At 40.5% G+C, this 27,253-nt stretch overlaps 1 protein-coding gene across 5 annotated transcripts in view; it reads left to right on the forward strand.

Annotated features, from left to right (window-relative positions):
• The first annotated feature begins 2,873 nt into the window (after positions 1-2,873).
• The window catches only part of LOC124063310 (kazrin-like), a 152,251-nt gene continuing 127,871 nt past the window's right edge, over positions 2,874-27,253 (forward strand). The window contains exons 1-2 of one of the 5 annotated variants that reach the window (XM_046396829.1): positions 2,874-3,240; positions 21,731-21,888. In XM_046396829.1, coding sequence (XP_046252785.1) covers positions 3,165-3,240; positions 21,731-21,888 — 234 coding nt within the window. In that variant the 5' untranslated portion in view covers positions 2,874-3,164. Of the gene's footprint in view, positions 3,241-10,057; positions 10,333-21,448; positions 21,603-21,730; positions 21,889-27,253 lie in introns of those variants that run through there. The other 4 variants (XM_046396828.1, XM_046396831.1, XM_046396832.1 and 1 more) reach the window with 4 other exon arrangements.

The following is a 27,253-nucleotide window of genomic DNA, read 5'->3' on the forward strand; positions in this document are numbered from 1 at the left end:
CTCGGCCCTTTTAAATCTAAAGTTTATAATGACTTTAGCGTTGACTACTGCTGTCTGTAGGGATGAGGAAGGTTCATGTGCTGTAAAACACTACCAGAGAAAAAGTAATCTCTGCCTGAATTTAATTGTTCATCAACAGGCAGTGCAGTGGGCTTTACTTTAATTGGAATTTTGGCAGTTATGTGGGATGTTTTATTTGCTACAGGCAAATTATATACAGGGGAAAGATCATTTTTTTTATGATTCTTCAATATGAGACTGCCTTGGAAACAGTAGCTGTGGTGAACATCAGTGTGACATTGACATATCACTGTAATTCCCCCCTTCCCCATGTGCTATGGCTATAGCCAAAACTGTAATGTAACACAGATGCAAACAACTGAGCAGCAGCAGGTGAAGCAAGCCTGCTGTGTTCTCATATGTAAAGGATTGTTCTCCCTCTGGTGAAGATTATATTTTCACTCTTCAGAGGTTTTTTAGTGCTTTTGTGACAAATTGACTCAAGTGGTTTGGTTTTAGGGGATTTTTTTTTTTCTCAGACAAATTCAAAGCTCCAGCAAATGTATTTTTTATAAAGCTGAACACATAAGGTTGAGAACACATGTTGTTATGTGACTTTTTAATTACAGTGAGGAAAACCAAGAGCTTTCAGGTACAGATAAGGATTCATTCTTTCAGTGTTTAGAATTCCAAAATGATGAAAAATGAAATTACTGTCTCGAGGTGTAAGACATGGACCTTCATGTGATTTAAGCCGGGCAGATGATTTTTCATTAGGAGTTGTTCCAGTGTACAGTGTATAGCGACGAACCACAGCCCTGAGGTACAGGATCTCCCAGAGCTCACAAGCTCAGCACTAACTTCAAACTGCGATGCTGCATTTATATGCTCAACACAGCTTAGGATCTCAGCCCAGGGCCATGTTGAATTCTCACAGGAAGTTAATATGAAAAGTGAAGACACATGATCAGAGATGATTGAAAACAAAAACATGCATCTCAGAAGTCTGAGGAGAAACCTTTGATCTCCTTCTCATTAATTTCATCATCATTACTGAACATTTGGTAAACAATATTAACGCTGAACCGAGACCACTAAAATGATGTGAGACGAAACAATTTTTTTTCCCTCCCAGGTGATTTGGAAGTTCATGCTGCACCCTACGTGTGCAAAGGAAAAAAAAAAAAGATGAGTTGAGTTTGGATGATGCGGTGTGTCATCTGGCACTGATTAACTTTGCATGTACAGGTGAACAATGCATCAAATGATGACAGTGACCTGTCAGGATCACAGGTGCAGACACACAACAGAGCTGAGTCCCAGTCTGGCTCTTCTTGTCCCGGGCCGAGCTGACAATGATGCTCTTTTGAGGTGGACATTGTTAGGGTGTCACTTAAGTGAACATTAACATTGTTTGTTTCTTCTTTGTCATGTTTCTTTCTTTTTCTTGTCGTTTTGGTGCAGTCACAGCAGCTTTGGTAAGGTATCTGGAAAAACACACTCTTAATCTCAACAAAAGTTAGCTAGTTAAGTCAATTTCAAATATTTGAAGACTGTAATACAGCTAATTTACTGCCTTCGACAACTCATGTAAGACTCAGTTCAGGGGAAAGACAAACCCATCTGTGGAATCACAGAGGTAACCAAACCCCTCCGAGCAGCATTGAGTGGAAGCAATAATACAAACAGGATACGGGGATAAAATACTTTTGTACAAGTCTCTTCTTCCCTCTCTGCATGCTGTTCGTGTGGGAGCAGAACAGACATGGTAATGAGGACATTAATAAAGGATGTGGATCCATTTTTAATGATCCACTGGCCCCTTTAGCTCGAGACTGACTTTTGTGTCCATGGTTTAGTTTTCTGCTCAGAATCCACCCGCGTTTTGCTTTGAGAGGAAGTCGAGAATGTGCTTTTTTCTTTCTTTCTTTCTTTCTTTTTTTTTTTTTGCCTGCACAAGCAAAATGCCGCATAAGACCTGCATACACCTGACTGTTTGTGTGTGAGTGAGAGACAGAGAGATGTAGGATTAGCCTGCTCTGTCTATATTTGGAGAGTAATACTGAAGTGGGTTGGGGGAGGAGGGGTAAGAACGAAAGGAAAACTTTCCTGTACTGAAGGAAATTTGGTTTGAAGCCACGCATCAGACACCCCAAGTAGATCGCAGAGAACAAACATGATGGTGGAGGTGCCTCCCAAATGGAAACCCTTTAACACATATGAGACTGGCATTTATCTTCTTCATGCTCCCCCCACCCCAGTGCACCTTTCTCTGCAACTGGTCAGCAAAGTCTTCTCTACGTTTTGTGTTTAGCTCTTGTTTTTAAGTCTTGTTTTCCCTCTCTGTCACTTCCAAGCTCCTGTATAATAATGACGCCTCTGAATGAACGAACCTCAGGCCACTTTGAGAGTATGCCAGTATTTGCCTGCAGTCTATAAACTTAGCTCATGTTATAGTCTTCTGCCTAATACAGATGTTATTGTGCTTATCTGTTGTGTATCCCAACACCACTGTAGAGGATTCAGATTGGATTTAGAAGAGGGAGATAAAGCAGAAAGAGGATACCAGCCAAAGACTTACAGCAGCAGCAGCAGCAGCAGCAGCAGCAGCTTCAGAATACTGTTAGAACCGACCATACACACACTTTCACACATGCACACATTGTCATCTCTAGTCTCTCTTTCGTCAGGGGAGAGAGTCTGTCTTCTCTCTGCAGCAGGCTTCTCCCTCTCATCGCTTACTCTCTCTCTCTCTCTCTCTCTCTCTCTCTCTCTCTCTCTCTCTCTCTGGCTTTGTTCATGCTGTGTTTGCCTGTGCTCTCTGTCTGAAGCAGCACCACACTGGAGCACTAATGAGCAGGCTGAGAGCAACCCAACGCAGATCTCCCATCAGCTGAAGAGCAGCAGCAACTCTGACGGCATCTGAGGCGACGAACACAGCTCTGATCTGCAGTCAGTAGGGAGGGAGCTGTAAAAGCAAATGACAGTCCTGGGAAAGGCGTAGGAGAGGTCGTGAGGTGTCTCCAGCTGCGAATTAACAGCCAGTTGAAAGAGTGAGAGGAGAGGAGTGCTCCAGTGCAACAGTCCACCTTCTCCACTCTCGGGCTCGCGCACTCTCTCTTCCTGAAGGCGAAGGACCTTTCCCCTCCTGGAGGAATTCAGCCATGGAGGAGATGCTCACCTGCAGCCGCAGCCCTTTCTCCCAGGTGTTTGGGCGTCAGGGTCAGCTCATGCAAGCCAGTGAGTGCCACCTACACGCTGAAAAATATCAAAAATTAAACTTTTATTTTGATCCTAATTAAGTTTAACTCTATTGCCTGCAGTGATTTAATATTTGGTGATCCCACTGTTCTTTTGTATTTAAGGATAAAACCAGATACAGAGAAGCCGTGACAGAGAGTCTTTAAAAGTAGACTGTTCTGATAATGACACAGAAATTTAGATCCAACAATAATGTTATGCAAAATCAAGGCATTTAGGGAGGCAGCAGTTTAAGATGTGTGTCCCAGTTTCTCCAAAAAATGGATAGGAATCATTTTTTAAACATTGTTTTCCTTTTAAAGCAGTTTCTGGTGCAATTAATCATTCAGTTCTCTCAATATTTTAATCATGTAACACTTTTATCCTTTATAAGAGCTGTCAGTGTATTTTATCTGTCTCCTTTGTTGTGAAATCACTTGTGAAACAGAGAGAATTTATATTTCACGCTACTTCATGCAGCATGACTTCAAATGTAAGTAATGTAATTTGTTTTAGATTTTTCATATTGAATTATTTCTGGTCTAATGAAGTTTGACACAGTGATGTGTTCATGCTGATCGAATGTGATGCTCCTCTCCTGCACAAGAAAGATGTCAGGTGTGAATATATGTGTGAGTGGTGTTGTGTGCCTGTATGTGTGTGTGTGTGTGTGTGTGTGTGTGTGTGTGTGTATGTGCGCAAGAGAGAGACAAGAGAGATTGGAGCTTACCTTTCATGCATGAGTACAAACCTTTGATCTCTGACTGAATATGCCACAGGTCTAAAAGGTATATAAAAAAATAATCAAATCAAATTCAGGAATATGAGGATAGGCCCGAGGTGCTGAATACCTGTGGAAAGTTTAAAATGTCCGGTTTATGTCCCCCTGGTTGATAAAAAAATGCAGTGTTGATTTCCAGTGAACTGAGAATTAGCATATTTTATTGACTAATTTAATTCAAGTGCTTCTGCATTAAATGCTGAATCTCACAAATTAATTTTGGGAGATTTTCATCTTTGCAAATCTCTGCAATGTCTGAGGCTGCTGAATGAATTAGTAATGAAAAATAGATGATGTTTACTTGGGATTATGGTTATATACTTTATGGGAATTTTTTTTTTTATCAATATTTGAAGGGCATTTTCTGCAGTAACACACAAACTGTGTGGATGCATATGTGTGCTCTTTGAACATGACTTGTGAGAGTGTGTGAGCTTTGAGGCCAAGTTTTTTTTTCTTTTTTCAGGATCAAACCTCAAAGCATGACAAAATCCACCTCCGGTGTTCTCTTACAAGGTGTCACGTAATTCCTAAAACAGAAAATGGCACCCTTCGGCCATGGCTGACCTGATGCAAGCCATAGCAAGTTGTGATTTTTCACAGGTTTGCTGCAGATGTAGATGATTGTATATAGGTGCTTGTATCTGCAGGGCATGTTCGTCCACTGTGGTACAAAAAAGCTTTGCTTATTTTCAGTTCAGTTTCAACATGAGGCCGGACCTTTGGCTCTCTTTTCAGCATTAAGTTGAGCTGTACCTTGTCTGGCTGTATTTTGTTATTGATCAATAAATAATGATTTGCTTTTAGGCTGTTTGCTGTCGTGCGATAACAAAGCAGATATTTGATTTATTCCTATGTGCAACAGGAACTCTTTTGAATCGCTTCTTTTCGCAGAACTGTCATTTATCCTGCTTGTGGGGTTAACCGCTGCAGCGTGTTTGTCGGCCTTGTCGGCTGTAATCAGAGTTGCTTAGGTTGGATAGATTTCCTGAACTGAACAATTGAAATGATTACGCACTTCACATTCAGGCAGGAGTGGAGCACACAGCAGGCAGCGTGACACTGTGGAAAACCAAAGACTGTTTAAATGTTTGGAGGTACGTCAAACTTCCTTTTGAAATTTGTTTGCGGACTATCACATCCTGAAAATACAAACACTGAATGTTCAGTCTTTGTTGCACATTTATTTTACATTTGCCCAAGGGGTATTACTGTGCTCCCTGTCTGTCGCTTTCCTATTCAAGCCAAACTTAAAAACAGCTTGAAGTCTGAACTGTGGGGCTCATTCACAGTGCCTCATCTGTCAGAGCATAGGTGAGAGTGCTGGGTGAATTAAACCTAAATGCCACTCTCTGTGGTTATGCAAAATGACATTATCATTGCATGTGTTGTGGTGAATTACAGGCAGTCTTGTGCTCCCCAAGTTATCTATGCTCTTTGAAGCTTGTGCTGCATGTCTGTGATTTCGGATGTGTGAGAGAGCGAAGGGAAGGGGAAGAAGAGAAGAGCGAGCGGCGGGGATGGGGGCAAAAAAGTGAGCAAGCGGCAAATTGCGTGAATAAGAGATGGGTGTTTTTTTTTTCTATTTTTAGCAGCAACCGTACACACTGTTACACAGCGGCTGGAAAACTAATCCACAGTAGCACTAGCTGGCAATATGAATGAACAGTAATTAGAGGGGGATTTTTTTGTTATCTTTGGCTGTCACCCATCATTGGATCAGAAGTCCCTCAGCTATATGCAAAGGCCTGCCTGGATTGCAGAGAGAAAATCCATTACATGAGTGTTGCACATGCCCAAGGACCTGCATATTAACAACCTTCTGGTGGTACCCTGGCAGAATAAACACTTGACGGAATATTTTTTTTTTTTCACTCATGAATCACATTCACGTGGCAGTGCCAGGTGCATAATCCTGCTACAATTCTCTTACTCCCCACTGGAGGTGTGATTTGTTCTGTGCTCGTTGTTGTGATGTGTTGTCAAAAGTCCCCGAGCAGCCGCTGCTCCTGTTTGTCAGGGGAACGTGACAACTTAGTTCCCGTGCTTTCAAATAGCTAGAATATGCAGGGAAAGTTCATTTCTTATGTGTATGACTTTTCAAGGTTCATTCAAGGTAGAGCGTTCTTTCATTCACCCATTGCCTATAACCTTGCCTTCAACTGCACTTTTTGTTCTTGCAGCGGAAATATAAAGGTCTTATTCCTCTTGAGGATCAAAGACATTTCCCAACGCCATAATGTCTGTTTAAAAACCCAATAAGCAAGTTTACTGCTCAGCAGCAGGAAATCATTTCAAGTGCACCCATAGGCTGTTGATAGGATTGTGTATCAATAATACCACTTCAGCAGGACCTGAGATCTCTGGCTCTTGCTCAATTTAAACAAAAGCTTCCTGTTTTCTCATGTCTGCTATTGTTTCTTGGCCCAAATTCCAGATTTAAAACCTCAGTCTGCCTGGAAATAAATCAGCATGTAAAATGATTAATGTCCAACACTAATTTGGGCTATTTTTGTTTTCCTCTGTTGTGCATTTCTTTATGTGTTGAGGTGGATTTTGTTGTTTTCTGAGCTCCAATGAATAATAAATACATAAATTGCTTCCACTATTTCCACTGTGATGTGTTAAAATACATGAGACGTATTATCTAAACCCATGAGAAAAGCAGAGTATCTGACAAAATAGATAACAAATAAATTTAAATCCCTTTAAAGCAGCTTACATAACAGTACATTAGTATTAAGAATGTGACCTCTCTGAAATTATGATGAATATTGACTGTCACTTACAGATGTTGATGATTAACATCATTGTGGCTGTATGACTTTTAGAAATAACAAACACTGCAGAGCATATATCAGTATGTATCAGTTTAGTAGTCAAAGACTGTTATCGACACTTTATCCTTGAATATTCCTTAGTACCCCCCCCCCCCCAAAAAAAAAAAAAAAACACTGGTAAATCCCTGCTCAGGAGGTGAACGTGATTTGAAGTTTTAATACATGACCACTGCAGGTGTAGATCATATTTTGGTCTTCTTTGAAGCGATTAATTCCTCTCCTTCTTCCACTTGTGTTATGGCTCCAGCACACTCACAGATTCCTCACACATCCTTACCCAGTGGGCTTTCCTGCAGTGAGAGATTAGCTTCATGCTCCTGGTGTTGCTAATCATGTAGAAGAAGTCACGTTGCAAGAAGTTTGCCGGTACAGTCAGTATGTGCAGTCAGCACTCAAGGTAACCTGCCCCCCCCCCCCCCCCCCCCCCCCCACACACACACACACACGCACACACACGCACACACACACACTCACACACAGTGAGTCACATTTGGGCTGTTTTCAAGATTTTGATTTATTTATACCTATTTATTTTGTTTGCTCTGAAGGGAAACTGTTGATTGATGAAAATGAAACATCACACTGTGACTCTATTGATGCTATCATTCATGCTCCATCTGTCATTTTGATGTGCATTAACATAAATTCATAGACCTTAATTGAAGAAATGAAGCCACTGGAGATACATTAGCACTCAGCCAGATTTAGAATCACATCACACAGTCTTCATCAGAGGGAAAAATGTTTCACCACACTAGAAATTAATTTTAATGCTCACAGAGACCACAAGCAAGTGGTAATTTCCAAAACACCCTGTGCAGTACTTTGGGATGTACAATGGTACATACTTCACAGCGTTTCTGCACTTAGCTGGTAGATGTTGGCATGTTGGGGTAATATATATGTTTTATTTTCAGTTGAATGGGAACAATTGAAGTGAACGGTGTAGAGTTTGCTTATTTTCTTTTTCATTTGACCCTGTACAGTACTGCACAGACATTTGAATATTCCTGAGGAATATTGCATAGTTGTGTATTATGTTAAGTGTTATGTTTCTTTATTAATGTCACTCTGAAAACTGTGTTAACATCATACCAAATATATAATGTTGTGCTCACAAAAATATGACAAGTTATTAAGACCACAGCTCAGATAATGTTATTAACACTGTAATGTTGTGTCAGCTGATATTTCTCTGGGGAACTAATTTTCACCTTACTGGATCTCTTCTTTTTGAAAAGTCTGGACTAACGGTAAATTTGTGACCTTAAACATGACTAAATAACAAAAACAGAGGTCTGTCTCACAGGAAAAGAAAGACATTGTAGTGATGTAATCTGCCCTGATGTACTTTATGTCCAGACCTGTTATTGACAGGTCAGTCACAGATGAGTGCAGGTCATTCATCTGCACCGGTGGCTCTGCTCTTCCTCACATGAGTTAGAAACCATGGTATTACTATCTGCAAAGCTAACTTCCACTAGAGCATCAGGATCACATGTGAAATACAGAGCTTGTTCACCCAGTCACCCAAGCAGAAGACTACATGAGCTATGCAGATTCCATCCATCCATCCATCCATCCATCCATCCATCCATCCATCAGGGTGGCGGAACTACGCAAATTATTTTTTGAAATTACTTATACGATGATGGGTGCCTGAAACTCTTCAGATTTTTTCCTCAGTGGCAACAAAAAACTTTGTGTCAAGTTGTTCCGGGAATAGCACACACTCTCCTAGTTTCTCATTCAAAACTCCTGACAGGGGAAAACTGCTGTCAAAGCAGTCGTTTCAGTTTAAGCGGTGGACCATGGGACACCTGGCACACTCTGAAAAATTTACAATGCCACCCCCTCCTAACTGTTCCTGTATTTAGAACTGAACTTCTCCAACGTCCATTCACCTTCAGATGAATTAACACGCTGCCAGAGAAGCCTGATTGAAAGCAGTGTTGGGGTCAGCAGGCTTTGTGTCTGCATCTCCTCCGTCTCATTCTTCCTGCTCTCACGTCCGTCCTTTTCTCAGCCACCTTTCTAATATACCCTTTGTGTATTAGCACCTCCTGTCGCATACAGAAGTCATTCTGATTACAAATTCTGTGCGTTAAAAATTGTTGAGGTGTTTTTCATTCCCTCAAGAGCATTTACAAGAGATATAGGACCAGTACAAACCAGGTTAACAAAAAGACACCCCAGCCTACTGATTTTATCTACAGTGCAGTGAAAGCCATAAAAAGATAACATGTTTGATAGGGCAAGGATGTGGTGCTGCAGAGAGGATGGAAATTCTGTCCTATAGGAAAGCCACAAGATACTCTCAAGGACATTACAGTAGATAATATCTGTGCATTGGAGCATCAGACAGATGTCACATTTCATGGAGTATTTGTTTCTGTAACCTTTTTTTACATCCTCCTCTTCTTACCATCAACTTTGATGTATGTATACTTTGTTTAACAGCAAATCATTTGGCATGAACGCACCACGTTTGCTGCCTCTGAAGGTGTTTTACTTTGGAAAGTTACAGCCCTTAATGAATGTGTATTTTTCCAAAGGAACATTTTGCCATCGTTTTTGATGGCTTTTAGGGCAAAAAATGGTGTGAATATCAACTGATTCATATATTTTTTTACAAATATATCAAAGGCCGTGGCTATGAAAAGCTCTTTCTTACCATGAAATTTCAGTTTGCTTCACTCACTGTTGTTCCCAGTCACTTGTGATGTTAGTCATGTTCTTCTACATCTGTGTATCAAACAAGATAAAGGAATGCAATAATATATTCTGTTCCTTGCTGCCTGACAAATGTTATTTAAAAGTATTACATGTACCATTAGAATACAACACAGCTGATAAACGCCTCTTTTGTCTCTAAGGATTGTCTGAAGAGTTATTTCCAAAGGAAACAAGATTCATTTAGTGGACAGTTCACCCAAATTACCAGATCTACTTTTTACCAAAGAGTCCCAAAGGTGTTTTCAGTCAATTGTGTTGAATAACTGGGATATTGTCTCTGGGAAGAGAACTATCTTTCTACATTATATTTTTTATTTTCTTTATTTACTCTCGTCCTGTTGACCAGCCCCTGTAAGCTTCAGACATCCTGCTTTTAGACATCCGACATGCGGTGGCGCTGTTGCAAATACGGATTAATGAACCGCAGCTGAGAGAAATTTGAAATGGTGAAGTAAATACATCCTGGTTAGTGGAAACAGGCTGTTTGACTCACATGTTCATTGTTTTAAAAATGGCAGTAAGAGTATGACTCTGATGTTAGCTGATGTTAGCCCTGCTGTGAACCACTAGACATGTATTTACTCCAGCTAACAGGTAGCCAGTCAATTATCCAAGCTTGAATGTGTGGATAAAAGAACAAACTAATAATACCAAACAGCAGTCCTGTCTTCATGGGAGTTATATGCTCAGTGGCCAGTGCTGTACTGTCTCAGTGCAGAGGACACCTGCTCTAAGGTAAGACGTCTCTAGTGCTAATGCTAATGATTATTGCAATGAAACAGTTTGTGCAGCTCAGTGAGCAAACAGCAAAAGACTGCCAGGCATACTGATAAATTTAGACTGGAAGAATACAACATTTTGTTGTTATATATCAGAGTGACCAGCAGATGTGTGATGAGTGATCCACAGGTGTATGCAGAGCCTTTGATGTTCTCTTGCAGCTGATTTAATTTTTATTGATGAAAACCTGTATTTATGCAGACAGGTGCTTATGAGTGGAGCCTTGCCTGTGTATAAAATGCAGCCCTGTGTTTTTGCATTGGACATAAGATGTTTATGCTTTTGTTGACTTTCCTGCAGGCTTTTTGGGTCAGGGGGTCTCTGCTGTTTGTTGTTAGCTATCTTTTGTCCAGCTTTGAGAGACGGACGCTGCAGAGGCTAAGGGGACAGTAGAGAGGCTGGAGTTGTGTGTCGGCCCATGGATGTGTGTGAAATAACATTTTCCACAAGTTTAAATTGCTGGAAATACTGTTGTATTACGATGAAGCGTTTGTAGTTATTGATGTTTTAGGTGAGTAGGTACTAGGACTTCTTTTATTTTATCGTGTCACTTTTTGAGGTAAGTACTTAAAAGATTATACAGCTATCTATCTTGTTAAGAAATAATTTATAATATTAAGTAATGTCGTCATGAACCCAAGGGGGTCACTTTAAATTAGACTGAGGTCTCTCACTGATATCTGTAGGACCTGAGTGAAAACCAGTGCATTCTGATTATGGATTACTTTATCATTCTGATAAATGTCTTTTAAGTAGCTGTTGTAGGTAATTCATCCTTGGCTCCAGTCTTTTCAGATTCTTAAAATATTGAGATAAATATTGAAATATTGAGTGTGTTATTGCTCCGGTGCTGCCGATAGAAGTGGCACTCACATTGCCACATGCTATAAACTACATACCACTAAAACTGCACAGGTGCCGGCTACAGAGTCCAACATAAACAGTCCGTACTAAAACTCACTGCAGTGTAATAACTCGATTTTTGTTGGCTCAAGTGTCCGACCAGTGTGCGAGCTACCAGTTGGCTCTCAATGGTTCTGTGATTATCATATCAGCGAGCAGTGATGCAGAGCAGCACCACAGGCCAGACACAAGCTGACAAGGCTGGATGGCAGCCAGACAGAAGCCACAGCCGCAGCAGCAGCCTCAGCTGCTGCTTCTTTTCTACAGCCGCGGACTGTGACCTGTGTTTTACTTTTTGGAGACTTTTTCACAGACTAAGTGCCATGGAACAAAGCTCTTAGTTTGTGACATTTTAGCTTTATATAGCAGGAAGACCACAGGTGAAACTTACACTGAAGGTGTAAAAAAAAAACAAAAAAACAATTCTCTCAGGATGGTACAGATTTGACAGGCTGTCACAGTTTTTCATGTATGAGAGAGGGCACATAGTGCTCTGAGGAGTGTTATGTCAGATTTTCCCATCCCGCTCACAATAGAATTATGGGATTCAGATTAAACTTGACAAAGTGTCGGTTTAACTCTGTTTGGGGGATCATGGGGAGTCATGCCATGTTTTAGGACAAACAATTTCTCCTCTGGCTCATCTGCAAGATGACTGTAATCCTTACTAATCACTTAAAGTTGATTATGTTTGCAGTTGTGATTGATTCACAGAATGTTTGGTATTCTTTGGTATTCATACGACTCGTGTTTCTTTCCCTTGCTTTTTTTTTCCTGTTGGCTGCATTTATCTGCAGTGGCAGGTGGATGATGCGTCAGCAGCAGCAGCATGTGATTTTTCTGCCCATCACGTCAATCCTAGTCTCTAATCCTTCACTTTCCTGCTTCTAAATCCTCACTTCAGGCGTCTATGCTCTCTCGTCAAGACAATCCATCTCCGCCAAGCTTTCCTCTGTGAGACGAGAGATCATTGATGAGTGATAAAGCTTAGGCTTTAATCCCAAACACATACAGGATTATACAGCATAGGAAGTTGCACATTTAAAGAAAAACAATAGTACCTGCTATGATTTTAAGAACGCTGAAGTGGGAACTTTTGTGATTCACTTGCGGTAATAATTTTCCAAGAAAATATCCAACCAGACCAAGTTGTCTCTTTCTCTCCATACTACAAAGTTACTGTCTCACCAAGACATGCGTTCAGGGGCCGAAATGTGGCACCTGTTAATTTAATGTGAATCGGTACTCAGCAGTACAGAAGTGATTTGCTCGGTACACAAAAGTACTGTGTTCCAAGCTCTAACCCTGACTCAGTGTGACTTGAACAAGCTACAGGGGTGACGCGGTTTCACTCTCTTTGTCTCGATGCCCTAAAGATGTGCTCTCTGGTATCGAAATTGGGCGCTCACTGATCAGCACTGATTCTGTCAGTCAGAATGTTGTTAAAGTACCAAGTTCAGCAGCCAACCCAAATGTTATATCAATATCAATATAATGACAATAAATCTAGTTCTAGTTCTCAGGTTTGCTTGCTTGCTTACTTTCTCTCATTGATTAATGAGAACAGCAAATAATGCTCTCATTAAGTGATAAACATTAATTAAAAGCTGAATACTCTAATTAAATAGTTGCAGTTGCAGGTTATCAGGCAAAAACATAATAAAAATGATACACTGTATCATCCAACCAAGATTAGAAGAGTATCTTTCACTCTCGGGATGTGTGAAGAGCCTTAAAATCTCACCTTCCACTGTAATTATCAGAAACCCCACAGCCTAAGGGAGTAATCTCACTCTCACTGAAGTGTTAGGGTGGAACATCACAGCGGGCTAGAAAACTACACGGAGCTGTTAGACTGAGCTGACCTCAAAGATCTGTCACGTCTGAACAGCTAAGTACACAATGTTGACTCAACTTTTCCGTGGCAACATGCAAGAGGTACGTTGATCAATATCAAAATATATCACGATATATAATTTGATAATGCTGCCTATTTGAAGATTAGAATAATGTGATGTAATAAACATTTCAACATGTTTCAGAATATATTTAGTGATTAAAAATATCTCGAGGCCACACATAAACATTTGACTTTGCAAACAAGCTTTACATATCTGCCTTAACAAAGCAATACAAGTGAGCTTGCCATGTAATTTATTCAAATCACTGGGATTAAAACCTTCTCAGGTGGATTTATTTTGTTTCTGGTCTTGGGTGTGGCAGAGTGGCCAAAGATATCAAGTGCTCTGCAACTGCTGTGCTTGTTCAACATCTGTTTGATAGATTCATCACACTGTATTCCTTTTATTATGCTTATGAATAATAAGCATTGTGACTGCAGTATAATACACTCTTCAGACTTTTTCATTATCTCTGTCCAACATTCAAGAGCCTACACGTGTTCATATCTCTGAAGACCCAAGAAAGCAGTAAATACTCGCACTGAACAAGGTGTACCAACATTTGGTAAATTTACTTAAAAACAAGGTGAAGTGTACAACATTTACTGCCCCTAGATATCACATCAGAGCACCAGCGTCTTAGACTTAAACAAATGCCGAAAGCAGAGCAGAAAATGGTGGCAGCTTTCTTCTGTCACAGACTGTGTTAAATGTACATAAGATATTGTCTCATATTAGTCACAGACGACTGAACTGAATCCAGTCCAAATGGAATCGTAGCAGACTTTTTGGTATCAGTGATCACAGGTGCACAGAAACTGCTTCATTACATGAACGTTCCCTGATGAAACTGAACTTAAACATTAAACCCTGACAGAGGTCTGTCATTATCCATGTAATCCCTCTTGTTTGTGTTTTGGCAGCAGCTTCCAGGCCCCACAGCCAAATCAGCAGGGATGACAGTGAAAGGAAATGGTCTTGTCAAGTGTGATTCATGCCTCCCCTCATCCCCCAGCTCCTCTCCTGGTGCCAATATTCAGACTTCTGAAGTGTAGCATGAGAAGCAGCAGTACAGCAGATATGTCTACTCGCATTACAGACTGTTTCTCATTCAGAGCATCATTTTCACTGACCAACACCTTTTTCACTAAAAACACTCCCATAAATATTTAAGAGAGTAGGGGTTCTGTGATCTGTGGGAGTAGTTTTAGTTCGTTTTATCTAAAAACATCCAAATATTAAGGTCAGTTTCTCTAGTCAGACTCAGATTTCCTTTGCTTTCATTTGCCATAATGATTCTACTAATGCACTCAGCATTAGCAGTTAACTGTTCTTCTGAGAGTTCAGAGAAAGTGCATAATCCTGTTAGAGAGCATTTTAAATCATTTCACAGTGAGGGCATTTTTTTGTCTTCTACATTTCACACAGCGTTGCAGAGAAAGAGTGCCGCATTCAGAAGTGCTGCCTGTGGATGTGAGACATTCGTGGAGTGCTCAGAAGTTGGAACTTTGAATTTCAGTTAGAGGTGTTTATCCTGGGATCCACATTTTAATCATGGCAGTTTGGGCAGAAAAAAACAATAAACAAATGTTTTTACAACAAACACAGGCAGAGATTCATCAGCCTCTAGATACTTGGCCTAGATCCAATCTTTGACAGTATTTACAAGAGATGCGCTGTGACAGCACAATGTCAGACCACCCAGTCTCTATGAAAACACTAAATAATGTTCTCAAAGCATAAACAGCAGAGAGTTTGGAGTTCCATCTCATCGAGTCTTGGGCAGTGGGGTCTTTGTATTGAATCCTTCCTGTTTGTGCAGAACTTTGTACAAAGCAGTAGACACAAATCTTTTCCTTTCAACTTAAGAGTCTCGAGTCTGTTTATGAGCCGACCGTGTTTATGAGGCTACGTTATTAGAAGATTAAGTTAATGCACAAACAATATTAGTCTAATTATGTTACAGCTGCTGTCCCTTTATGCCCAGATATCAGATACTGCTTTTTGTGAGTCTGTCTCTCATGCTGAAATGCAAGTACAAGCACAAGCGTCTCTGTAATCCATTCAACAATTGAGGATGTTGTTACAAGTGCAGCAGAAAAGCACAAGAATGAGGGCAGAGAGAAGAAGGAGAGCTCGATTAAAGCTCAGCAGAAAACAGAAGGGAAAAATCGAGGGGGATGCATCCTCTCCTGGAGGGAGAAATAGGCAGATACGGTGAGCCAGCGCTGGATTTTTCTGTCATGGGAAAACACACAAACACACACATAAGAATGCCACAAATACACCCACATAGGCGCACACTCTTACACAAACCATTTTTTAAGTGCACAGCCAACCACCTCCAGGAAAGCACATCTCATTTCTGCTGCTCTCCTTTTATTCCACCCATTACAGTGGTAACAGATACGATTAGTGGAGTTTAATGAGCTCTGCAGAGATGAGAGTTCTGCTCGCTGCTCGCTGCTCTCTGCTTCACAGCTACAGAACCCCCGGGGTTCAGCTCCACCAAGCGTGATGTGATGTTCCTGCGCCATCTCAGTCTTTTTATCATCAGTGTGTAAATCTTGCAGGTGGGAAGTCGGCTTGCATTACATGCATTTACGTACATACTTGTAAACATGCGTAAACTGTTTATGATGTGTCCTCGACCTGCAGTTTAATCATGAATGTTGAATACTGTTCTGTGTTGAGTTTTCACGTGTGCAAGGAAGAATGAATGCTGAATACAGTTGCAATAATCATTATTTTTATTACTCGGCTTTATCACTTCGCCTAAAAGTGTCAGACGACTGTGAAAAATGGCCATCACAATTTCACAAAAGAACAGAAAAGCAGCAAATGCTCACCCATGAGAAACTGTAACCAGGAAATACATTTTTGTTCGACTTTAACGATTGATTGATTATCAGAACTGTTAATCCACTGATCCATTGATCAGCTTAATTTCAGTGTGATCATGTTTGACTGTGTTCTTAATAAGTCACAATACTGTATATCCACGACATTAACTTTCAGTCAAAGGTTATTACATCTCAAAATCACAAGAATTTTAAACCCTTGCTCTGGATGAGGAAAACCAAAAATCCTCCGCGAGTGTTCTGTTGCTTCAATATTTTTTACCTTTCGTTCATTTTGAATCATGTATCACTTTGGAGGATTTTTCATCATGTGTTCATGCATATTGTATGCTGACGCTCGGGCCTGCCTCGTTTTCAGTGAATGCGGTTCCTTTTGATGGCCCACCTTCATGTCTCTCAACAGCCTCCACACTCGAAAACCCACAGAGAACTTCTCAACACATTTCAAACATCAGCTGAACACACACCATGTGTCGAGCAGGTACAACATCACTCAAGAAGACATAATGTGCTGAAAACATTCTTACAAAGCACTGGATGTACCCTCATGAGACAAAACTGTGCATGAGCATGTGCGTGTGCATGTCATATTTTTCTTTACTCCAACAGACCTAAAGTTGAAATTAATTTAAAGACTGTTTTGCTGTTTTCTTCCTTCGTGACATGAAGCCTGGGTGTGTTTCTTATTCCAGTGATTTGACTGATTTCCATTTATTTCACAGTGTAATTAAGTTAAACAGGAGTGCTGAGTGTTTCAAGAAGAGCAATAGTGCAGTACTGTGGTGTTTTATTTTTTTTTTATCATTAGGAGGCAGTATTGCACAGCACTAGTACCAAGCGTTTACTCTGCCAAAATGAATTTGGATGTTGCAGTCCCTCAATTAAATCTGTGCCATAAATTTGATCTTTATAAACATCTTAGATCAGGACTCAGCTGGGGTCAGTTTTAACTCTTCACACTTGAAGAATGGGTGTTTCCTGTCCTAGTTTCTTCAGTCACCTTCAGTCATTGTGGCTCACCCTCTGCTGTAAATGCTTTGTCTCTTTATTTTTCCTGTCAAATGTAATGTTAGAATAACATTATCTACGTGACAATATGAATTGTTAATGTGAAATCAATGAAACCTCTCCATACTGAATATTGCTTCCATACTGCCTAACAGGAGTTTGCTACTTCCCTAAATAACTCTATTATTATGATGTTAATGATGCCATTAATGTTTGAATTCATTAGTTTTATCTTTACAGCTCTTATAGACCATCTGTTCCATTTACCAGTTGTTTAAGAAGTGCATCATTTTAAACTGTGCTTAATTGTGCATACACTCAACCACATGCCAGGCTTCCTGTTAAGCACCAAAGGAATTAGTTTCACGAATATGAATACAAGGAGGACTATTTTCTGGTTTTAACTGCCTCCCGTGATGTGACTGTTGGATACTTCCAGACATCAAACCCGTCTGGAAAATACAATTTTAGAAAAAAGCAACAAGCTTCTTTGTGTTTTATTGTGTCAGTGGGAGTAAACGGCAAGCGAGTTCCTTTCAGATCAAAAAGGGACGCATGCCCTTTGTCTGTTTAAGAAAAGTTACTGTTTTTATTTCACACTGGCTGTGGGTGTGTGAAATTGTTGCCCGCTCTCATTGGTGATTGCTGAGGGAAAGAAGTTTCTTTTTGTTCTATGGCTTCACAAATAATTGTACAGGAGAGAAGAGGCCTGTTTAGATCTGACTAATTAATAATCAGTCACAGGACAAGTGAAGCTATACATTGTTACACATCAGCAGCATCTTGGAGAGATGCAATTTTAATGCCTGGATATTGTGTGAAGAGTTCAATACTGGTTCATACAAGAGAGTTTCAAATGCCAAATCAATACTTTTTTCCCTTTTTAAACCTTTTTACTTTTCAACAAAGCATTTTAGGTCACGAACAGAGTCAGTTTAAAGTTCTGACTACAACTGCACACTATTTCACATACTGCATACACATTATGTGCAGAGTTGAGTAAAGTTTTTCACACCAAAATGGAGAACTTGGGTGAGTGTGACCTTGTACAGCTCAGTACAGCAGCAAATATAAGTGTGACATCAGAAACCCCAGAAATGAATTTTGGCCCATCACACTCCATGTTTCTCAACATTTCTCCAAGATTTCATGTGTGCTGTGAACAGTTACCATGAAATAAGCTCCTTTTATCTCGACTTTAGCCTGACTGCTGCACCTTATCCTATTAGGTTTGCTGCATACATTCTTTCAAACATTTTTCATCTGTAGTGATCTTATTTCCCCTGGCACCCAGAGTTTTCCCTCCTGAACAGATAAAGGCCTGTCAGGGAGCTGCTGTGGCCTCTCCTCCTCATTTGTTGTGCTGTTTCTGCTCTATAGGAGGACATGTAAGGCACTTTGAGATTTGCCTATGCCGGCGAGACACAGATAGAAAAAAAGAGAGAAGACAGAAAGACAGGAGACAGGGAGACAGGAAATGTGCAAGGGCTGAGCTGGAATGACAATTTTATCTTCTTTGTGTCCATTGTAACCTAAACTACTGCAATTTTATCTTGCCTTTCCTTTCCCACCTCCATAGTTTTGCTTTTCTTTTATCAGCCTTCAGATTTGCTGAAGGCAAGCTGCAGGTGAAATCTATTTCAGTTTGCAGATGAAGACACAGAATGACAGTCATATAATTTGGTGTATTTTGCATTGTTATCCTTGCCAGCAGTGACATTGCATTACTCTTTCTGTCTGAGTGATAAATTGGGTCACTTTGGAAACACAGTTTTACACAGTTTCACTTTATGTAGCTAGTATAACCTATAAAAATGCTGAATGCTATATTGTAATGTTTGTTGTTATAGGACCTGACCTGTTAGTATTGATGTGTAATATAATCTGTAATATAGTCAATAATTGTAGCTGTTTGTTCTACTGTTGACAGGAGTGCAGTATGTAGGATGACGTGTTATGTGTGTATGTGGTCATTGTCCTGAATTGATTTTTGTTGATACACATGGGAGGTACACCATTTAAAAATTGTATTGATCTTAGTTATATGTGCTTCATTAAACTGGTTGATAGCTTGCCTGTGAAATGATGCCTAATGCGTCCAAACCATTTGGCTGTATTTTGCTGCTTCAAAGGCTTAATGATTGCACGGCCGGCCACTGTGCAGTCAGTTTAAGATATTGAATATGCATGGCAAAGTTCACTGTGTGTGTGTGTGTGTGTGTGTGTGTGTGTGTGTGTGTGTGCGTGATCTGTATTGATTTCAGAGCATAGCGTAGCTTTCATGATCAGTGACTATGAATTCTGGTTTTATCAATTATGTTCACAGTGGCAGTTAATGTGTTGTTAGTTTTAAAATGTCTTCATTGCTCACAATACATGAATCCTTGTGATTCATGTGGAATTGAGTGAACTGATTATTCTATGATAACACAATTTCAGATAACACTTTTAAAATCTCATGCAGTCACAGATAATTTCTACCTTTTATAACGATTCTGATGTTCATTTTTGATTGGTAGATATTAATTACAGACAGAAATGAGACGTGGTTTCCAAATTACACGAGTTGTAGTTTGCAGTGATGTTGAACTGGACGGAGTTATATAGACAATAAGGCTTGTATATTATATTGTATATACTGTATATTGTATATGCAACAATATACAGTATTCTACAATGTTCTGTAAATGTTCATGAAGTTTGCAGTGTTTTTGTTGAAACATTATTTTTGTAAAGGTAGAATTTAGAGCTGCGCTGTTGTATTCGGCTGCATCAGAATTTACAGGTGTACCTAAGAAAGTGGACACGGAGTGTATTAGTTTGACATTTAACCCTAAAAGGAAAATTTATGCTTATTACAAAGGGTCTGATAAATTAGTGGTTACTTAAAGTGCAAACGGTTGAGCAAGCCCTTTATAAAACAAACAAACAAAAAAAACTACCAAAAACAAAAAGTATTGCTTCACCAATCTTATCTGCCGGCCCTACATTACACAAGGTGTGTTTTCAGAATGGAAAAACTAAAGTGATCGGCATTACCCAGTTTCTGAGTCACAACTGCCTGGTTGTTCATCAGCTGGCCAGTAGAGGGCACTATGAGTAAGCAGCTGAAATCATATCCACTCAAGCTCAACCGAAGACTAGAGGAGGCTTCATACATGACTGCTAATGCACGTCTGTGTGGTTTCGTCTTCAGTCAAAGCTAAAATTTGACGGAAAAGAAAACATGGCCCTTTGCCTTTAAATCGACCACAATTATATGCAAAATGTGCAAGGACAGACTCCTGCTCAGTTACCAGCCTATTGTAGTCCATCTGCTTATGTGTTAAGTGTTTAGAGAGGTGAACCTGGAGTGTCTGTGAACTCAACAAGCAGCTCACTCACGTATTCAGACATCTGACATGTGCTCAACTCTCACCTCGAGGGGACACACTCTTCCCTCTTTCCCTTCTTATCTCCTCCGCCTTCAGTGCCAACTTGTCAAATTTCCTACTCAAAGCTTATTTGCTTGGAAATGTCAACTACGGTGAAAGAATTTTTTGGTTATGTAACACATTAATCTATGCTCTCTCTCTCTCTCTCTCTCTCTCTCTCTCTCTTTTTTTTTTTTTTAGCGTGGGCTTTTGTGTGTGAAAGAGGTTTTATATTTTCATCCTGAAACGACCCTATCCAGATTCTTGGCCTAAAATCAACCTTTTCTACGTGGATTTAGCAGGTTGATTTTCTTTATTTGGCAGAAATGAGACCGTGCATGACTCCAGCAGGACACAGATGTAGGAGTGTGTATCAGATGGCCTCTGGACAGAAGGCCAGTCCTTGATCACCACACCTCTGTCTCCCTTTATAACTGACAATGCTGTAAGTTTGAGATTTTAGCAAAGTTTTAAAGTGGGGAAAATGGATAATGAGACATTAGGGGTTAGTGTTTAAGCTCATGAAAAATACAAAAGATACTTATGCTAAAAATATGGAAATTGCTTTTTCTCCAGCTCTTTCACTTATCCAACATTTCCACCATGTGGGTGGCCTCGGAAATAGTTGTGCTGACCTTTCAGAGACTAAAGGGGATTTATGGCAAATGGAAAAGGATCAAGGAAGTCTGTGAGTGTGTATGTGTGTGAGAAGACGGAAATACAGTAGGGTTGGCTAGTTTTTAATGTGGAAGCCTAGCTGGGGAGGAAACCTGAAAGGAGAGGTTTGCCAGGGACACACAAGGGCAAGAACAGGGAAACAAAAACAGGATGGCTCTCAGGCCGACAAAGAACATTCTGGACTAGAAAGGGTGTTGACAGAGAAAGTCGGTGACAGTATGACAGTAGGAAACTGTGTTCTTCCACTGTGTTATCTCTGCTTTTCCTGCTCAGTAGTGGCTTTAAATCCACAAAGGAAGAAGAGATAGTGTGTGTGTGTGTGTGTAGTGACGCTTCGGTATTGAGAGCATTTTATGATCCACTTAAGCCTGCCTGCGCTCTGATAGAGAGGGCCTATAAAAAGCTATAATTTTTACTTTTTAATTGTCTTTGGTAGTGTCATCTTTTTCCTGGAGGAGCAAGTTGAGTGCCGTTGAGTTTAAATTCACCAGATTAATGACTGGATATTTTTCTTAATTACATACAGTACAAATGCTGTATGTGTTAACAGCCTTTCTGTGATGACATTTATTTTTGTGTGTCCCTCTAGCTGTGCAGTCTCTGAACAGCCTGAATGACCAGATTGCAAGCTTCATGGTGACTGGACCCAAGGCCCTGGAGCAGGAGGAGCATGCCTTCCGTCCTCCCGAGAAGGAGTCACTGCAGAAGTCCATGACCCTGATGAGGCACCTCCTTGTGGATGCACAGGTACATGAGCCAGTACATTTGTTAGCTCAGGATGAAGGAAGGGTGGGCTGCTGAAAGGGAGGCTCACCTCTGACATGATAGTTGTTGTATACATGTTGGGGGACTTAGTTCCATATGGCTTCTTCCACTCAGCAGTGAAATTTGTGGAAATTTCCCTGAATCAGGAGTCTTCTGTTTATTAATTAATCACGTGCTTATGGTTCATTGGTTTATTCTTTTTCTGAATCATATATGAGTACATTTCTTTTTATAAACATGCAGTGTGATTACTGATGTCTTTTCAATGCACCTGACCCACAGAAATGAAATTCATACCTTCAGTCTCCTGCCCAGTTAGTGTTAGTGCAGTGCCACACTAAACTTCTACTTCAGCCTTCAATAATAATTTTTTTTTTTACCTGTTAGACTCACATTTCATTGTCTTTCCTCATCAACTGTGGATGTGAAAATATCAGATTTCTAGTAAGAGAAAACAGAAATATGCGTCATAGTTCCATCCCCAGCACACCACAGAGCTTCTCTCCTGCCAGGCAGCTGATGGCACTGTCAGCCGGAGAGCCGCTCGCAGTGGACGGCCGGCAGTAGAGGAAGATGCACCACTGTCCGGTTCAGAAGTGACTTGGCTGACAGTCCTCACAGGAGCAGAGAGCTGGAGTCACGCTGCTTTGCCTTGTGCTGTCTGCCGTCATGCTGCCAATTCTACTGCTGCCAATTCTAGTACCCATCTCTGCTTTCTTCACAGTTTTACTTTTGTGATGAGGTAATTTTGTAGAATTTATAGCTTGCCATGCTGACGCTCCTGTCCTGCTCTGTGTACAGTGACACAGCAAAAACAAGAAAGTGATTCGGTTAAATCACTTTCACTTGAAGTGCAAGAAGACTCACGGTCTTCTCAACTGGTGACTTGAATTAATGACATCATTACAGAAACGTCCTCAGTCTGAAATCCTATCTTAATGGATTAAAGGATTTTTGGCATGACAGAAACAATTCCTAACTGCACGGAGAAAAAAAAAATTCTATCTTAAAACAAGAATTTAGCTGTTACATAGACCCTTTGCTAAATTTAAATTAACTGCCAGTATTGTTAGGTCTGCATGGCAAAGGCAATAAAATTTGGCAACATTGTGATCACTCAAACATTATGATTGAAAATCTACTCAAACCATAACTGTTGGAGAAGCTAATGATGCTGTCAGCCTGTTGGAGAGACACTGATGTTAGTCTGTTAGCTGACCGAGTCTTCATGGCTGCATAGCCAACGCAGACACAACTGATGCCTCTGAGCTGCCTACTGAGCAAAGCTAAAATTGAACGTCCGTTTTTTTCTTGTTCCAAGGTCTGATTGCAGTAATATAATATGTATGTGCGATTAGTACTTAAAAAACATAAGTCAGTTGATTAGTCAGTCAGCAGGAATTTACTCAACAGCACTTAAGATAATTCATCAGTCATTTAAGTCAATTGCTTGCTGCAGCTGAACACATTCAAACATTTGTTGGTTTTCTCTGTTACATATCGCTGTAAATTCAGTGCTTTTGTGTTTTTGTTTTTTGGTCCTAACCAAATGTAAAGACGTTAGGTAAGTTGTGCTGAGCATTTTCACACTGAATGATTACTTGCTTGATAATTTTATACCATGACGGAGGGATAATCAGTTTGAAAATAAACTTTAGTCGCAGACCTGTGTGCAGTGCGGTGAGATTATCCAGGACTGATAAAGACCAGATGCATTTAATCCACCTCATAAATTGCTGGATAATGTGATCTTGAAGAACAAAGATAAAAAAATAATACAGAGTTTGTGCTGACGCCTGGCAGACCCTGAGTGTAAGAGTAAACTTCATGCTTCACTTTGTATCAACGCAAATTGCTTCTTTAGACACAGAATGCCATTTGTGAGCAGCTCCGGCAAAGGGCCACAGATGAAGTGACAATATTGACTGTGTGTAATAGGGGTGCAACAACAAGGTTACATTTCCTCCATCTGCGTCAGTGTCCACTGAAATTCCCTCAGCTCAGTGATGGGTCTGCTGAATACAAACATAGTGCTGGAAAGTATTCTTACAGTTAATTTGTTTTTTATTACTGCCGCGCCCGTCTTTGACTGAATTTTCCTCCAAGTGTTCTTTTTCTCAGAGCTGACCTCAGTGTCCTCAAAATGAATTTTCTGGGTCATCAATCACTCAAGTAAGCAGCTGTGAAAATGTTTGAGGGTTGATGCTTGTGAAATGCCAGTGTGGCAGTTTTTGTTAATAAATGAACTTACTGAACCATTATTGCTGTGTCAAATAGAGACGATGGGGACATGTCATTAACAGCGCCACCCACCCACCCACATGTATTCTCCCCCCCTCCGCTTTCTCTTCCGGTTTCGCTCATGTTCCTGTTGATAATTTCGTGTAACCTTTGCGAGGGAAGAGGAGGAAATTAGAGGCAGGAGCTTCAGTTTAGGAGAGGAAGGGAGGGAGGATGCTGCCAGCTGGAGTGGCAATGTCAATGTGGGATTGAGCTGTTGGCGATTTAATACGCATATGCTTGCTGTGTTAATTTGTTACGGTATCGTTTGTGTTTCCTCACAAAAATACAGATTCACTTGTACTGAGGAATGTATTGTGTGAGCCACAACGTCACAGATGTTGTTGAATAAAACCATCAACTGTAATATACAAGGTGCTCATTGGTTCCCTCTGTTTGTTCATTATTATATGCGTATGGTTTATACAAACTGGGTGACCACATAGATCCAAACAAAGTGTGCCCACCTAGCATTTTTGCTTCTTTGATTTTCTCAGTCTCTCGTCGTCTCAGTCTAATAAGTGTGTCTAATGCTCAAAACCCAAGGAAAATCCACATGCACGCAAGGAGAGGAGACGTGGAGACTACTGAGAGACTGCTGACTGACACTGAACACGCCTTTCTCCTCCTTTTTTCACTTTATCACTTCATCTCTCATTCTCCCTCTTCAAGACAGGTAGCCATCTTTCTTTCAGGCAACACAGCCAACTCTGTCTTGTTAATTTACTTGCAGTCCAGGTACTTCTCATTCTGTCAGCACTCTCGAATGTTTTTCTTTTCAATTTAGTCATAGCACAAGTAAAATGTCATGGAGCAGGTGTCTGCTGGCAAGGATATCCTGTCCTCTTTGTTGCCTCAAAACGAGAAGCTCAATGCATGTGTAAAGTGGATAATCAGTATAGAGAATATTTGGTACAACCTGTAGTAAATAGAAACTGTAATTTGACTGTTTCTGTGGTCATGGAAACCCTGGAAATATCACAGACCTGGAAATTTAAATTGGTTGAAACACACCAGCCGAGAAACACCCTGACTTAATGAAGTGGTTGACCACAAATCTCTGAAAAACTTAAGGTTCTCAAAACCACCTCACTCATATTTATCATGACAAATCATGAAAACATGACAATTTAAACGAACCGTTATTGTCAACACAAACGGGGCAACCTTTGTCCTGCAAGAGACAGCTCACTGCAGAGCTGCTTTCTGTGAGTCCTCCTTGTCCTCCAAAGGTCCATCTGTTGTGTATCCTGCAATCAAGCTGGGAGGAGATTGGTTGCTGAGCTTTTGACACCGACCCTCCCTGTATCTCCCATTCCCCGTGCTGTATCTGGCTGTGGCTACGTTAGCGGAGCTGTCACTCATGAGTGGAGTGAAATGGGCAGGGTGGAGGTGTTAGAAAGGAAGAGTTTAAGAACAGGGGGACATAGGGAATGGGGAGTTGTGACAATGGCTGAGTAGAGACGCTGATAAATAAGATCTGTCTGCTTCCCTCCGACCTCAGCTCTGCTGTAATCATCAGTGGAGAGCTGCAGACACGTCCATCAGTCTTACAGGAGAAGTAAAGCTGATTCATACACACAGTGGTCACTTTATAACAAGTACAGAATTACACAAAATTTAAGAGCTAAACACAATGAACATAGAAACATCAGATCAATATTTCATGTGATGAAATTCTCACAAAAAGCCAGTAATTGTCAACACAGGCCGAATCAATATTGCTGGTATTGCCAGTTGTTCTGAGAGAATCAATATTGTACGGCTGTAAAGCATACAGACTCAGCTTTGCCATTAACTGTTGTAGATTTACAAAGTCTCCTTTTTCTGAACCTTTACATGACTGCAGAATTATATAAACCACTGAAAACATTTGTGTTATTTTCATATTAACAACAGATCAAATGATGTGTAGTGTAAAAGGATTCTCTCTTTTTGATGAGCCCTTGACTAGCAGTCAGCTGTTAAACTCAGCTCATCTTTACACCAGTGTCTCTCTGCTGGATGTGCAAATGTTCTCTAACATGCATGTCTGTTACATGTCAGTGTGTTATGATGTCAGCATTGTGTGTCCCGTTTGTCCTTCTGCCCATAAGTACCTAAAAAAAACAAAACAAAACAATACTACTTAAATCAGAGCATATGCTAAATTAATAATCCCCTGTCTGCAGTTAGTGTAGATTAGATAAATCTGTTTTAGTCTGTTTTATTGAATCAAATGCCTCTCTTGGAACTATCCAAATTAATATTTCAGCACAAAAGACTGACTTCCACATATATTAGTCAATAGTGTTGGACCTGTGCCCAGGGTCATGGAAGAGCACAGGCTGCCCACGGTCTCAAAGGACTGGGAGGAGGATTGAGTGCGTGATGGGTCTGGCTGGGTCAGCCTGTCCCTCTCCGACTGGGGCCTCAGCTGGCCCTCCAGAGTATGGTTCTTACCCATGCATAATACATCACCTCGGTCCCATCTGCCCTCTCAACCCTTCCTCTGACTGCACCGGGCCTGTCTAATAGGCCCTGCGCCACTCAGGGCCAGTCAGATATGGTGCCATGTGCTACTGTGCTGATGGCTTATTGTGCCTCAGCTGAATCCGAGAGTGTGACAAATGAGAATGGAAATTGGGTAATTTGGTTCAAAGTTCTGTCTTCATCTATTGTTGGAAAGAGGCGGAGTGTTTCCTGGGTTTTATTCTGTTGTCAAAATATCCACCAGCATTTTCAAAATACTGGAATTAGCTTACCCAAAGTTCAAGTTCATGGCTTGACTGTGTTCTTTGAATTTGAAAATGATTCTTTCACATCAAAGGCAGCGAGCTTGAACTTAAGGTCATTTGTTTAGAAACCTCTATCATTTCCACACTTCAGATTCATTCTTGACACTCTTTGCCTTTCCTCCAAGTTATAATTGCCTGATCTCTGAGAATGTTATTTGAAGTAAGGGTACTTACACAAACAAAGTCAAACCCTTGTAATTTTTAATGCTGTTGTGGTCAAGAACATTGCACTTGATGAATTCACCCCGGGATATTTCATTCTTTGAGTGGATAGTATCCAGAAGGAATAT

The sequence above is a fragment of the Scatophagus argus genome, chromosome 8 (genome assembly GCF_020382885.2).
Source record: "Scatophagus argus isolate fScaArg1 chromosome 8, fScaArg1.pri, whole genome shotgun sequence".
In the NCBI taxonomy this organism is placed as follows: domain Eukaryota; kingdom Metazoa; phylum Chordata; class Actinopteri; family Scatophagidae; genus Scatophagus; species Scatophagus argus.